Raw genomic sequence first — 16,353 nt, forward strand, 5'->3', positions numbered from 1 at the left:
GATCCATATTACCATGAGAGGATCCTATTTCATTTCTAAGGATTAAATCTCCTGATGCATTTCAATTTTTTCATTGTGCTCTGATATCCAGAGTATGTATCTTTTGAAGTTACCTCTCAGTATTTCATTTTTATGAATAATATTGAGAAGGTGGGAGAGGTAGGAGAGTATAGCTGTTTAAGTTTAAGAGACTAGCTGTTTAAGTTTCAGTTTTAGGCAAATGTTGTGTTTTAGGGATACAGTTCTTGCTCTCCTTGAAGATGTCATGCTGAGCTCAGCATACACTTATTTTCCCAAGAGGGAGAGATCTTTCTCTTCCTCTGTCCAGTAGGCTTTTCCAAGTGTGAAAACTGCAGCTTTTGTGGCTCTTCCCCAGATCTTAAGGCTTTAGTCTTGTGGAAAAGATAGAAGAGATGGCTCTAGGTAGAGTACCAACAGTAATAAGAGAAAAACTGTTCAGTATTTTCTCCAATTGTCTCTCTTGGTGTCTATTGAAATTTCTGGAGGAAAAATCTCAAAGAGAATGAAAAAAATTCTGTTATCTGTTGTCTCCAAGTTTTCACATTCATTCATCAGGACATATGCAACCTTTAGCAATTTGCTTCAAGATTCCAGGTTAATCTTATTGCAATCTAGGTGACATTCTTCAGTGCCTCTGAAAGGTTACCACATCTTGGCTAGACTTATTTCCCACTTTCAAGTTAAATGCTTGCCTTTTGAAATTAGTTCCTTGATATGTTCAAAAAAGTCATGCATTTGCAATTTATCCAGGTTTATTTTGTTGTAAGAGAGTTTCATTGTTTCCAGCTTTACTGTTCTAAACAGAGGTCATAAAATTGTTCCTATATTTTTAAATAAAAATATAATAAATATGATTTAATATTTAAACTATTCCAGTTCATTTTTGTTTCCCAAACATTATGCAAGATTATCAATATATTTTGATATCAACACAATTCAGTCTCATCTTAATTGCATAAGCACATAAATACAAAAAGAAATATTCTGTATTTGACTATGAACATTTTAGACACTCCTGTTTTTTCATTGCCAATTTTTGTTCCCTCTCTCCACTTGCTATTTAGTAAGTTCAGAAAGTGAGTGGCTTCAGAGTATGAATCTGTGGAAAGGAGGACTAAGAAGGCTTCTCTTGAGTGGAGTAATGTGTAGGAACATTCTTAATTTTGTTGATCACTGAGGGGAGATAGAGTGACAGAAAATAGTTTCAAGACTCTAGTAGTATTTGCTTAATTTGTGTATCTTGATAATTGATATCTTACATCATAGTAGCCTATGATTTTGTTCATACCTTCATTACAGGCATGATGATATTGAAAAACTCTTATTTTTATGGATACTGTGTGACCATTATTCTTCCACAAATAATGAGATCAAATTCAGGTAAAAACATTCCCTTTTTTTTCTTGCTGAGTCAGAGTTAGCAAAATTACTTAACACAGGCTTCCACAACTTCTAGTAAAAAGCTAAAAAAAAAAGGGGGAGTCGGGCTGTAGCGCAGCGGGTTAAGCGCAGGTGGCACAAAGCACAAGGACCGGCATAAGGATCCCGGTTCCAACCCCGGCTCCCCACCTGCAGGGGAGTTGCTTCACAGGCGGTGAAGCAGGTCTGCAGGTGTCTATCTTTCTCTCCTCCTCTCTGTCTTCCCCTCCTCTCTCCATTTCTCTCTGTCCTATCCAACGACAGCAACAATAATAACTACAACAATAAAAAATCAACAAGGGCAACAAAAGGGAATAAATAAAAATAATAAATATTTTTTTAAAAAGCTAAAAAACAACAACAACAATTCTACTTTGGCTCAACAGATAAATCAGGAAAGATAGTATAGGCAGGAAAGATAGTATACTAGTTATGCAAAGAGATTTTTATTCCAGAGGCTCTAAAGTCTCAGGTTCAATCCTCTGCACTGCCATAAGTCAGCATTGAGCAGTGCTCTGGTAAAAATAAGTAAATCAGGTAATAAAGAGACAAGCAGAACTAGAGGCTCACAACTTCTCAAACCAGAAACCTCTGAGGGAACCAGTACTAGAGTACAAAATTCTATCCAATAGGTTGTAATTTTTGAATTTTAGGCTCAGTGAGGATAAGCACAAAATCTGAAAATTCCAACAGGAATCAGTCATAGGAGAACTCAATTTTATGAGTAGTGCCTTCAGAATATTTCTAGGTTCTAATAGTGAATATATTGGAAAGTTTCCCCATCTTATTTGGCAGGGAGGAAGAAAAGAACCACCACTGAAACTTTCTCTTCTTAACAAGGTCCACTCTCAAGAAATTATTTTATTTTATTTTGGCTAGATTCTAACCCACAATATATGATCAGAGCCTGGGTGACCTGTGGGTAGGGAAATATTCAACTCCAACTCCCTCTACACACTGTGCTCCAACTTAGAAGCACTGGTAAAATTCATGTCCAAGACATGGAATACCTCTTCTCCCCCTATACCTTTAAAAAAAAAGATTTACATGCTTATTTATTGATTGATAGAGACAGAAATCAAGGCAAGTGGGAGATGGAAAGGGAGGGACAGAGAGACACCTGCAGCACTACCTTACCACTTGTAAAACTTCCCCCCTGGAGGTGGAGGCTGGGGACTTGAACCCAAGTCCTTGTACATTGTAGCATGTGTACTCATGTGACAACTGTCTTGTAAATTATTGTCACTATAATAAAAAATATTACTTTTTCAATATGAATAAAAATATTTTAGCTCTAATTATTTTTAGTTACTTTGTTATAGCACCATGCATACCCAATAGAAAATGCATTTATGAAAACTTTTATAAAAACTAAAGCTTGTTTTGCAAAAAATCTCTCACTTCCATTGAATACTTTACATTTTCATAAAGTTTCAAATTGCTGTCCCATGCATTTTTTGTTCTTTTTACAAACCTCTCTTAGATATTGACTGACAGATGTTATCAGTAGTAAAAGCCTTTACTCAGTTTTTATGTGGAAATTCCTTAATTTTTTGCTTTATTTCTAAAATACCATTTGCCAAATATATCATTATTGGTAGGGTAGTTTTGTTTTTTCCCTCTCTTTCTCTTAGCACTTAGAGTATATCTATTCACTAACTTCTGGCCTCCAATGTCTTTGATGCACTATAAATTTATAATCTTATTGAAGGTCCTCATACGTAATGAATTACTTCTTTGTCTCAAAATATTTTCAGAAGTTTGACTATTATGTGTCTAGTTTCTTTGAATTTATCTTCAGAATTTATTGAACTCCTAGATATTTCTAATATTTATTTAATCAGAGAACTGCTCAGCTCTGGCTTATGGTAGTTTTGGGGATTGAACCTAGGACCTCAGAGGCTACAGCATGATAACCTTTTGCATCACCCCATGCTATGTCCCTAGCCCTCAAATAGGTTTTTTTATATAGAATTTGATGAATTTCCAGACACTGTATCTTCAAATATTGCCTCTGTTCCTTTCTATCTTTCTCCTACAACTCTCACAATTCCTATGTTGATCTATTATTTAACAGTATCACACAGATTCCTTTGGTTCTATTCACTTTTTAGAGCTTGTATTTCACAGATTTCATAATTTATACTGTCTTGTACCCTTGCTTTTCTACCTGTTCAAGTATTCCTTTGGAAACTCCTAGTATAGTTTTTCAAAAACAGTTGTTGTGCTTTACAACTACAGAATTTTTGACTTTTTATTAGGTTTTTCCATCTTTTCATTATTACTTAATTTTGCCCATACGACATTTTATTGATTTCTCTACATCTTCTTTTAACCAAGTATCTTTAAAACATTTATTTTAAAATTTTTATTGCAGATCTGCTATTCAGTACTTTCAGAAACCGTTTCTTTTGATGTAACTGTTTGAAGAAGTTGTACTTTTTAATTTTGTTTATATGCTTTCTGACTTTTTTTTTACCTAAAACTAGACATTTAAATATAACAATGTATTAACTCAAAAATGATTTTCCCTCCTTCTCAAGGATTTGCTATTTTCTTATTATGTATTTGTTTTCACATTGTAGACTATGTGAGGACATAAGCCTGAAGTGTAAATGTTAATCTTTTCTTGGATATATATGGTCACTGTCTAATTTTAGCTATCTATTTAGTTGATTTAGAATGTCCCAAACTTTTATGTCTATCTGTAAATGAGGGGAAAAAGGAAAGATGAAAGGAAGAGTGAAATGATATTGGCCTTTTCAATCTATGATGGTTATTGTACCTAGAAGGGAAGAACCTTCTAACAACAGGGGAGTGTCACACAATGACCTCTTTGTTTACACATTTGTGACCAGAGCAACATTCACTGACCAGACCATCAACTTCCAATATTTGGAGGACAGGGTCCATTTTTCTTACTCTGTCCCCTATAAATTGTGTGATAATAGCTAAGGGCTGTATGCCAACAGCCTACCATGTAACTGGGACAGACATCACTATATTAAGAGCTAAAATAAATGTAATTTACTATCCAAGGCTCCCTCCTGAAGCTGGAAGCCTTGACAGATTCTAGAGTACAAAATAATTACACAAGATAGATTTTTAAAAATATTTTTGTTATTGTTGTGGTTGTTACTGTTGTTGTTATTGCTGTTGTTATAGTTGGGCAGAACAGAGAGAAATTCAGGGGGGAGACAGTAAGGGGGAAAGAAATATAGACACCTGCAGATCTCCTTCACCACTTGTGAAGCGACCCCCTTGCAGGTGGGATCGGGGAGCTAAAATCAGGATTCTTACTCTGTGCTTAACCTGCTGCACTACCGCCCAACCCCCCACACCAGATAGATTCTATAATCAAATTGCTTCTGAAGAGGAGAGACATATTCTTGGTGATTTTTAACTCTTTCATCTCCCCACAATCCTTCATGTGAACTTATTTTTTAAATGAATAATGTAGCAGTATCATTTAAAAAATAAATTACTGATTTAAGCTGAAGAAGTTTTACAAAGAGGACAGACATTTAACTTGATCAGATCAGATAAGAAGAATTCAGTGTATTTTTCAATATCTAGAAACATCGATGTTGATAATTTCAGATTTATCTATTTTTAAATCTTCCTTCACAGAAAAGCAGACAGTGACCATTTCCACAGGACACTTGGTGGCTACAGCAGAAGGAAAAGCTGAACTCAGCTGCCAGTTGTCCCCTCCACAAAATGCAGAGCACATGGAGGTGCAATGGTTCAGAAAAGACAATTCCAAGCTTGTTCTCCTATACAGAGGTGGCCAGACGGTGAATGAAGAAGCTGCTCCAGAATATGTGGGTCGCACAGAGTTTTTGAAAGAGGCCATTGGGAAAGGCAAAGTAACTCTTAGGATTCATAATACCAGTGTTCCTGATAATGGAATATACCTTTGTTCATTTAAAGCAAATGACTTTGATGGTATAGCCACCATGAACCTGAGTGTAGTAGGTAAGGTTGAAGGGGAAACAGTAGATACCAAATGTCCTTATGAGTTTAAAGCTGAAATATGAAGAAACTATAACTATATTTCTTTTTCTTTTCTTTTTCTACCAGTGTTACTGCTGGGGATCAGTGCCAGCATGAGGAATTCTCCATTATTCCTTTAAACCTGATGATAGAGACAGAAAGAAATAGGGTTAGAAAGGGAGAGAGAAAAAGAGACAGCTGTAGCACTGTTTCACCACTAGTGAAGTTTCCTCTAAAGGTGATGACAGGGGCTCAAACCTGGGTCCTTGAACATAATAGCCCGTGTTTTTTCAGATGAGCCACCACCCAGTACCTCTTTTTCATATTTTAAAAAGTATTTTCAAGAATTATAGCATATACATATTTTCCATAAATTGACTTTTCAAAGTGACCAGAGTTAGTCTAACCTATGATAAGTTATTTATGGATCAGAGTACTTACTTCTTTTTTAAAAAATTATTTATTTATTTATATTTATTTATTTATTTTATATTTTTCCTTTTGTTGCCCTTTTTTTTATTGTTGTTGTTGTTGATGTCCTCGTTGTTGGATAAGACAGAGAAAAACGGAGAGAGGAGGGAAAGACAGAGAGGGGAAGAGAAAGATAGACACCTGTAGACCTGCTTTACCGCCTGTGAAGTGACTCCCCTGCAGGTGGAGAGCCGGGGGGCTCGAACCAGGGTCCTTATGCCTGTCCTTGTGCTTGGTATCACATGCGCTTAACCCGCTGCGCTACCGCCCAACCCCTGAGTACTTACTTCTTATATTGAAAAGCATATGCTTAATTAAACTCGTTTCCTTTCATTTTCCAAACAAACTTAAGTGCAATAACTTTTTTGATCCTTTTGTCATTTTCCTAGCACTAGGTGTGGAGACACAGATTGATGTTCAACAGTTAGTCACTGCTGGATTCTTAGTGGAGTGTGCCTCAAGGGGGTGGTTCCCACAGCCCCAGATGGAGTGGAAAGACAGCAGGGGAGTGGTGGTTCCACCTTCATCAATATCCTATGCACAGGATGAATCCGGATTATTCCGTATGAAGATGACTCTTTTCCTCCAAAACCAGTCCCATAGCAATATAACTTGCTTCATTCATAATCCTCTAACAACAGAATGGAAACAAACAACTGTCATCCTAACTGGTGAACAGGTTTGATTGTCAAAAATAGCAACATTAAAGAGGAAATTACCAGGACAATGCTAAAGAGCTTGACATGTTATAGAGCAGCCTTGACTGTGACTATACAATTACAGCAAGATTTGAGACTACACATGTAGTTAGGTGCTGAGAGGATTAAATTTTTACAAAGAGACTGATAACTCATTGTTAAATTGTACATTACATCCTTAAATGTATTCATGTACCACAATCTCAATAGACTCACAAAGTAGGTGTGTGTTTCTAACTCAATGACATAATAGTGAGCTAACTTTTCTAACTTCATAAAAAAGAATAATTACTATTGTTTTTTTTTGTGTGTGTGTGAACTATAAATGAATCAGATGAAAAGAGCTTTGCTCAATTTTATGTAATAGTCAATACTGATACTTTCATTTAAATTTGTCTCTTTTTTTTTTTTTCTTTTTACCTTAGGGTTTTCACTGGGGCTTGGTGCTGGCACTATGAATCCACTGCTCCTGGAGGCATCCCCCCCCCCTATTTTATAGGATAAGAAAGAAATAAATTAAGAAGAGAGGGGAAGATAGAGAGGGAGAGAAAATGATAAACACCCTCAGACCTGCTTCACTGCTTATGAAGCGACCCCTCCCCCCGAAGATGGGAAACTGGGGAATCCAACTGGGATCCTTGAACAGGTCCTTGCCCTTTGTACAATTTGTGCTTAACTCAGTGTGTCACCTCCCAATCCCCCCATTAAATTTTTTCTAAAAACTCAGTAAGGAGTAATTAGTATAATGACCATTTATAATGTGGAGAAGAACCAAACTAACATTAGATAATATGGGGAGAAATCTAGTTTCTTATGGTTTATAAATGCATTACTCTTTTGTAAAGAAATGTATTTACAGCTTTTTTAATTAATTAATTATTGAATAGAGATAGAGAGAAACTGAGAGGGGCATAAGGAAAGAGATAGGAAAAGAGGCAGAGAGACACCTGCGGCACTGCTTCACTATTCATGAAGCTTTTCCTCTGCAGGTGGGGACCAGGGGCTTGAACATAGGTCCTTGCACACTGTATGTGTGCTTAACCGGGTATACTACCACCTGGACCCCATAAATGGATGGTGACTCTTTGGAGACTGACCTACAGACATCAGAGGTCAAACAGTGTAACAAAGGTACTTCATCTAAAACCTCTATAGAGAGATCAAAGTGAATTGCAGGAATAAAATGCCTAGCACACCATATTTTTAACATTTTTTATTTAGATAAAATTGATGGGGTCTCTTTTCTTTCTTTTTAACCATCACTGGAACCTCATGTATGAGTGATTTCACTTTTAAAAAAGAGAGACAGAGAGTGAGAAAGACAGAGAGGAAGAAATATCATACCACTGAAACTTCCCTCAATGCTCTAGAACTCCACGTGGTATCCAGGGGCTTAATTTAAGAGTTTAACTTTCAAAGGATAAGACAAAGTTTGTCTACCCTCACCCTAAAGGAAATTTAAAACAATGAAACTGTTTAAGTTTACAAAAATAGTTACTATAGCAAAACATTTTTTAAGATCCTTAGAGCTGAAGTTTTAGATGTCCCAAATTTACTTATTTACTAAAATTGTATTTATTTGTTAGAGAGAAAGAACCAGAGCAGAGAGAACTCTGGCAAATATGGGGCAGGGCATCAGACTTGGGATCTCAGGCTTACAAGTCCCACACTCTATCACTCTTTCCACAAAAGATGCACCTTAGATGATTAAGGGACATTTGCTAAATGTCAGAATAGGAATAAGGAGTTAAGTAGAAAGAAAACAAATACAGGCAACTGGGGAAACTCAGTATTTAGAATAACTTGTTTTGGTAGTTTGGGAGGTAGGTTAACTGCTAGAGCAGTGAGTGTGCATGCCTGAGGTTCTCACTTTGAATCTTAGCACATTTACCAGAGTGGTCTTTGGCCTCTGTCTTTCTCTCCTCGCTCTCTCTCTCTCTCTCTCTCTCTCTCATCCTGTGCAACATTCTTTCTCATATATGCTAAAGAAAATAAACCTTAACAAGTATTTGTTTCGATAACTTTCTAATGAAAAAACATTATTCCATGCCAAATTTCTAATATTTTAAAAATGATAGTTATTTTTTATGTAAATAAACATATAGATAAATTCCACTATTAGTTTCACATAGGATTCAATTTGAAATATATAATAAATAATCTTTGAGAAAAATCCATTTCAGATGAAATTGAATAAGCTATATAATGGTTAATGCATACTGATGAAAATATAGACAATATCAGTAAAACTGTTAACACTTCTCAAGTCCAAGTTAGTAAATAAAACTAAGATTTTTATCCAATTCGCAAACATCATAAAGATTAAATTTAAACATAAAATCTGCAGAAATACTGCATGGTAAGACTGGTATTTCCTGAAAAACTGACACCAACTGTTGTTGTTAATATTCAGAAGGATCAAATATATATAATACTATAAGAAAAAAAATGTTGTTGATTTTGCTTGGAATTCACTGCTTCAGGCCAATATATATATTTTTCCAGATAGAGAAAGAGAGGGAAAGACAAAATAATACAACCACATTAGTGCTGTGAGGACTAACCTTGAACCTGGATTGAATGCATGGCAAAATAGCAAACTACGCTAAGGGGCTATTTTGCTGGGCTAGAAAAGGTTCTATTAAGTATGAATTAGAACTAAAATGTAATAGTAAGAGCTATACCCCACATCACCACCCAAAAAGTTGGAAAAATTTTGTGTGCTTGGAATTAGCTCTACAGTACTTAGAGTTACAAGTAGGTACAGAAATATCTATTTGAAAAAATAAGATGTACTCTGGAAAAATTAAATTTGGAGAATATTAAATTTTGAATGAGAATTTTGGCCCATGAACACAAAATATACCAAGATTAATGTAATTGTTTAGAAAGTGTCCCTACTCTCCCACCTCTCAAAGATAACAGATAACCACCATAGTCCTCCTGAAGTCTTAGAAAGTTTTTCTTTTCTTTTTGTAAGTTCATTTATTTCAGTTCTCTACATGTCACATATGAGTGAAACAACTAGTAACTGTCTTCATCTCTTACATTGCTAAGCATAATAACCTCCAGTTCCATCCATTTTATTCCAAAGGACACAGAATTGCCTTTTTTATTACAGAGTAGTATTCCATAAAGTATATATCCCATAACTTCTGTAGACAGTCATCTATTATTGTTCATTTAGGCTGCTTTTTTTTTACTGTCTATTGTGAATAATGTAGCTGTGAACATAGTGGTGCATATGTCCATTCAAATTAGTGATTATGGTCCTTTGGATAAATGCTTATGAGATGTATTGCTGGGCCACAAGGTCTTTCATAAAGGCTATACAAGTTTACATTGCCACCAGCAGTGTAACAGAGTTCCTTTATTTTCACACACCTTGCCAACATCTGTCATTTCCTGTTTTGTTGACATAGGCCATAATCAGAGGTGTGAGATGGTATCTAAGTGTAGGTTTTTTTGTTTGTTTGTTTTTGGTTTTGGTTTTTTGCCTCCAGTGTTGTCTCTGGGCCTCATGCCTGCACCAGGAATCCACTGTTCCTGGAGACCGTCTTTTCCATTTGTGTTGTTGTTACTATTGAATAGGACAGACATAAATTGAAAGAGGAAGGGAAGATAGACAGGGAGAGAGAAAGAGAAACACTTGCATACCTGCTTCACTGCTTGCCATGCAACACCCCCCTCCCCCCGCAGGATCCTTGCGTGGGGTCCTAGTGCTTGGTACTATGTGTGTTTAACCCAATGCACTACCGCCTGGCCCCAGTGTAGTTTTAATTGCATTCCTCTAATGATAAGTGAATTGTAGCTCTTCCTCATATGTCTCTGACCCATGTGTATTCTTCTTAAGAAAACTGTTTATCGGAAGCTGGGCATTGGCGCAGTGGGTTAAGCTCATGGCAGAAAGCTCACAGACCAGCATCAGGATCCCGGTGTGAGCTCCTGGCTCCCCAACTGCACAGTGTTCTCTTCACAGGTGGTGAAGCAGGTCTGCAGGTGTCTTTCTCTCTTCCTTTCTGTCTTTCCCTCCTCTCTCGATTTCTCTCTGTCCTAGCCAACAACAATGACAGCAATAACAACAATGACGATAAGTAACAAGGGCAACAAAAAGGGGAGGGATAAAACTGTTTATTCTTTTAAAGAAGCAGTGCTTGGTTTCATTGGTCTATTTTCCAGGCTAGAATCACGGGCAGGAGAGAGGATTCAGGAACTCCTGGCGGAGTGGTAATACAATTCTTTATTCACACGGGAGTGCCCCAGAGTCAGGTGTGAGCACAGCCGGTGAAGCCAAGCAGCACCAAACCGCAATGGCTGCCTCCCACTCTGCACACCAGCCCTTCTCCAGGTCAGGATGTGGGAGAGAAAAGAAAGCAAAACCAGGAACAGAAATGGGTTTTATGGGATAAAACCAGAAGTGGCAAGTCTGGATGGAGATGGCTAGGAAAGGGGGTAGAGGCAAAAGGCATGCTGGGAAGGTGGAAGCGTCCTTAGCAACTGTTGCAATGGTTTAAACTGGTGGGATTAATATACCCTGCAGGCAGGGCGTGTCTCAAGGTAGAAAGAAGATAGATCAGGCAAAACAATGATTATGTAAATAGGCCATACTATCAGCAATGCAGCATGGAGCAGGGGGAGCTGGTTTAATGCCGAGACTATTGAATCATCTTTCTGGTTTCTATTTATTTCTGCTCTGGTTTTGATTGTGTCCTTCCTGTGACTGACTTTTGAGTCTCTATACTGCTCCTTTTCTGATTTGTTCAGTTGTAATGTTAGACAGTTTGAGATCTGCTCTGTTTGTTAATTTGGGGATGCATTGGATCGACCTTCTCGTGGTGCATCCCATGAGTACCCATTTATTGGGGAAACTGACGATCCTTCCTAGCCGACTGAATCCACATGGATCCCAGTCACTTTCAAAGCCAGCAACAAGCAGCTCCTGACAGCTTTCAACCTGACCTTGTTGACTGGCTACAGAAGAAGGGCAAACGCTAGAAGAAGAAGATTTGGTCCTGTATTACTTAATCTTCTCTCTTAGGGAAGCTTTTGCCACATTCCACAGGTTCTGCTAGCTGGTCTCTTCATTTCCATTATTCTCTAAGTAATTTTTAAGTTCTCTTTTTATTTCTCCAGTGCCTCCAGGTGTTCTTATGAAGCACATTGTTTAGTCATCATAACTTAGGTTTATTTTCTTCTTTTTTAGGTATATTTCTTTTTTTCTCTATATGATTTTTGTTCTTCTTTTTTACCTTTTATGATCTCAATATTCACATATTTATTAAGTATATCTTTGTGTCCCAACACATGGTTAGTGCTTGAAAATATTTTATGTGCACTTGAAAAGAGTGTACATTCTTTTCTTTTGGGATAGAAGGTTTTGAATATATGTTAACTTCATCTCATCTGTGACCTAATTTAAGGCCTCTGTTTCCTTGTTGGTTTTTGTCCCAATTTTCTGTCTCTTGCTGTAAGTAGTGTGTTAAGCTTTCCTACTATTATTGTGCTGCTGTCACTGTCTCACTTGAGGTAAGTACTCACTTTATGTATTTGGGTGCACTCATTTTGGGAACTATATATTGATGATGGCTATGTCTTCTACTAGTCTTTGGCCAACCCACCAGAAGTTGGCCAGGATTTATTTTCCTAGATAGTTTCTGGGGCATTAATAGACCATAACACTTGAGTTCTTAGCTAATATTTTTTCCCTTAAGCACTGGTGAGTCCTTGTGGGCAGTTCTAAAACACATTGTCCCTGACTTCACTGGTTAAGCACCCAGACCCACCTCTTTGCCACCAATAGTGTGCTCTGCTATGTAACTCTGAAAATGGTACATACCAGCTACCACTAAGCACAGCTTAGTCCTGAGAATCTCTCCTTCAACCCATTTTCATTCAATGATCATGCATAACTGCAACTACCTGTGACTGAGTGAGTTTCTGAAGAAGTCCCAGGTGTAATTCAGTGAGTTTTCAGGTAATTTTATTATTATTATCTAAGCTCACAAGAGTAGGTCATTGTAGCATGATATATTTAGAAAGTGTTGTTAGGGATTGCCATTACACAGACAGTTGTAGAAATAATTGTTAAGCTATATATATACAAATTTAGGAGAACTTCTATAACTTCCTATGAAAAGAATGAGGATATAAAACTCTGGTGGTGAGAACAATGCAGATTAATATCTCTGTTATCTTACAATTTTGTAAATAAATATTAAGTCACTAATAAAATTAAAACAAAAAAGAGATTGCAGTCACAAAGAAGTGACATATCACAAATAATAAAATATAAATTTTATTAAATTAAAAAAACTTATATGTTGAAGTTTGGTCATTGGCACACCCTATAGTGCTTACATGTTACAATGCACAAGGACCCAGGTTTAAGTTCCCCAACCCCCACCTGCAGGGCTTTATAAACATGAGCTTCATAAACTTCATAAGTAATAAAGGTAGATATCTCTGTTTCTTTTCTCTCTATATTCCCCTTCCCTTTCAATTTCTCTGTCTCTTTCCAATAAATAAATAAATAAAACATTTTTAAAAAAGAAACTTGGATGTGATGTTGAATTAGCTGTATAAATTTGAAAGAATAAGGTTCATGTAAACTATATACAGCAATCAAATTCATGTGAATTAGAAGAGAAATACATAGAAATGACAAACATTTAAAGGAGTATACTGTGTAGCCAAACTACCAGGAAAACTTTATGAAAACCACAAAATAAAATATCACATTCCTCCACATTTTTAAACCTACAGATCTCAATTGTTGCAATTTTGAAATCATCTGCAGTCACTGAACCTGTCAACGGCCAGTGTGAACTACAATATCCAAAGCTCTGATTGACAGTTAAGAAATTTGTGGGGAGTCGGGCTGTAGTGCAGTGGGTTAAGCACAGGTGGCACAAAGCACAAGGACTGACATCAGTTCCAGCCCTTGACTCCCCACCTAGGGGAGTCGCTTCACAGGTGGTGAAGCAGGTCTGCAGGTGTCTCTCTTTCTCTCCCCTCTCTGTCTTCCCCTCCTCTTTCCATTTCTCTCTGTCCTATCTAACAATGACGACAACAACAACAATAACTACAACAGTAAAACAACTAGGGCAACAAAAGGGAATAAATAAATATTTTTTAAAATTGTGTAGGATTATTAGTGAGAGATAAATTGGTTTCTTTCAATCTTTTACAGCCTCCATTTAAGTTCTATCTTCAAAACAAATTCAATTAAATTTTGGGCTCTGTACTTCTACCTTAATTAATTTCACTGATATTTAACTCCAGTACAAAAACAAAGTATAAAGAAAAAGACAGGATTTAATAGGAATCCTGATTTATTGCCATAAAATTCTTAATCCACAATATCCAATGATTTGAGTTTATTAATATTTCTCTCATTTATTCCAGGTGATTTGGTTAATAAGGAGCACATTGTGATGATAATTTTTAGTTCAGTTTTATCTATAATATTGACTGGGTATGTTGTGTCCATTGGCTGGCAACTTTGTAAAAAAAGAGGTAACTCTTACAACAATGATAGAAGAACTAAAGATAATTATATGAATATTTTGTCTAAATTATAATAGGGTATGTAACACTTCTCAACCACTGTCAGTTTTTCATAAGAAGATTTAGAACTTGTTTCTCACTTTAGATTTGTTGATCTTTAGAGCTTGAAATTTGAGCTTACCCTGACAATAACTTAAGAAATGAGGTCAGTATAGATATCTCCTGAGGTGTCCAGTAACCCACAATTATTTCAATATCCCCAAAGGAATAATGTCTTCTCTCTTGATAAATATTCCATTTCACCAAAATGAAGTAATTCCAATTTTTGTTTCACTCAAATCAATTAATGAAAGATGAATCTTTTGTGTCTTATTCAAGGATTCACTTAATTTGATCAAGTCTTCTTGACAACAGATTGCCTTTCATTTTCAAAATGCTACCTCCATTCAAGTAATTGAATAAAATTAATATAAAAAGAGGTCTACAAAGAAAAATTCTCTTCAACCAAACTATTTCCTCTAATTTGATTATTAAAATAAGTAAATATAGCAGTAATGTATGCAGATATATATTACTGAATGATACAATGTTTTATTAGGCTTAGACATCAACACTTTCTAAGAACAATCCTAGGAGTGGAGGAGACAGCCAAATATTTATGCAAACAGACTCTCATTCCTGAGGCTCCAAGGTCCCATGTACAATCCTCTGCCCCTGCATCACCATAAACCTGAGTTAAGCAATGCCCTGCTACAAGAAAAAAAAAAAAAAAAGCTTTACCCAGCCTATGAGAACACCTCTAACCATAAAATGCTTGATAGTGTGATGTTAGTGTAGAAGTTTAGCAGACAATATAAAATAGCCAAATGGAAAATTACTATCCAATTCATTTATTTCCCTATCTACAACAGTAATATTATTGCTGTCTTTTTTTTTTTTTTTTTTTTTTTTACTGAGGAAGATGTTTTGAGTCCGGCAATTCATAGGTATCAGAGCTGAGATCACAAAATAAATATGCTTAACACTAAATTCCATATTCAAATGCCATACCTACTGTTGTACTTTGTTTCATTTTTCTCCTTGTACACCTATATGGTTGAGAAGGTTATAATTTATGATGGAGTCTGTTTCACAGTTACTGTAAGAATTTTCTTAGAATTTTTTTGATCAAGTCTGTTGAAACATAGCATTTATCAGTTATGTCACAGTAAATAGTTCTTTTCTATATTTCTCTTGACAACCTTTTAAAGACTTGGAAGGAAAATTTTACTCCAATGGAATTTCTTTAAAAATCTTGATATTCCTGGCTATTTTTTCTCTGGAATATGATACAAATCAAAGGATTAATGAATAAATATTGTATTAACCAGTGGAAAGAAATTTAGTTATCTTTATTTAACCTGTAGAAATAATCCACTCGAGAAAATTCAATCTCAAAAGTGTTTAAAGCTCAAATTCAAAGCCTGTAGATTCAAACTTTTATTTTTTCTTTTGGCTAAGTCAGTAATGCTATAGCTACATGAATTCAACTTTACCATCATTGGAACCCCCTAAAATCTGATGAAGATTTTTAGAGACTATATTTAGTCTCCTCAGTTAGATAATCCTGCATTATATAAGGTGGTTAGAATTAGGAAAGGAGGTGGCTATTAGTTCTTCTAAATCCACAAATCCATTATCACTAGTTTCTTCTACCATCCACAAACTAAACTCACATCCTGAACCTTACCTAGGTTGTGTGAACATGAAGTGTTAATTGCTTTTGCAAATAACATTCCTTTGGCTAGTTATTTCACATTCCTGAAATTCTCACTCATACATTCTTTCTCTTCTAGAGTGCAGAAGGGACTACATCCAAGATCGGCTGAAAACAGTGAAGTCACCATTTTTTACAGCTGAGTAGTATTCCATTGTGTATATATACCACAACTTGCTCAGCCACTCATCTGTTGTTGGACACCTGGGTTGCTTCCAGTTTTTGGCTATTACAAATAGTGCTGCCAAGAACATATGTGTACACAGATCTTTTTGGATGGATGTGTTGGGTTCCTTAGGCTATATCCCCAGGAGAGGAATTGCAGGGTCATAGGGTAGGTCCATTTCTAGCCTTCTGAGAGTTCTCCAGACTGTTCTCCACAGAGGTTGGACCAATTGACATTCCCACCAGCAGTGCAGGAGGGTTCCTTTGACCCCACACCCTCTCCAGCATTTGTTGCTGTTACCTTTTCTGATGTATGACATT

The 16,353-nt window shown here is 36.2% G+C and overlaps 1 protein-coding gene across 1 annotated transcript; it reads left to right on the forward strand.

Moving 5' to 3' along the window:
• The first annotated feature begins 5,024 nt into the window (after positions 1-5,024).
• LOC132542376 (selection and upkeep of intraepithelial T-cells protein 7-like) lies at positions 5,025-15,979 on the forward strand. Its single transcript, XM_060204949.1, has 3 exons — positions 5,025-5,418; positions 6,297-6,586; positions 15,947-15,979. The coding sequence occupies exons 1-3, from the start codon at positions 5,025-5,027 to the stop codon at positions 15,977-15,979; spliced, it is 717 nt and encodes a 238-aa protein (XP_060060932.1).
• Positions 15,980-16,353: the final 374 nt, after the last annotated feature.

Source organism: Erinaceus europaeus, chromosome 13 (genome assembly GCF_950295315.1).
Source record: "Erinaceus europaeus chromosome 13, mEriEur2.1, whole genome shotgun sequence".
NCBI lineage: Eukaryota > Metazoa > Chordata > Mammalia > Eulipotyphla > Erinaceidae > Erinaceus > Erinaceus europaeus.

Excerpts from the sequence above, each read along its gene's own strand:
- LOC132542376 (XM_060204949.1), top strand. The coding sequence starts at position 5,025 with ATGTTGATAATTTCAGATTTATCTATTTTTAAATCTTCCTTCACAGAA. Across the intron at positions 5,419-6,296 it reads CATGAACCTGAGTGTAGTAG|CACTAGGTGTGGAGACACAG; the intron begins GTAAGGTTGAAG and ends TCATTTTCCTAG. Across the intron at positions 6,587-15,946 it reads TCATCCTAACTGGTGAACAG|AGTGCAGAAGGGACTACATC; the intron begins GTTTGATTGTCA and ends TTTCTCTTCTAG.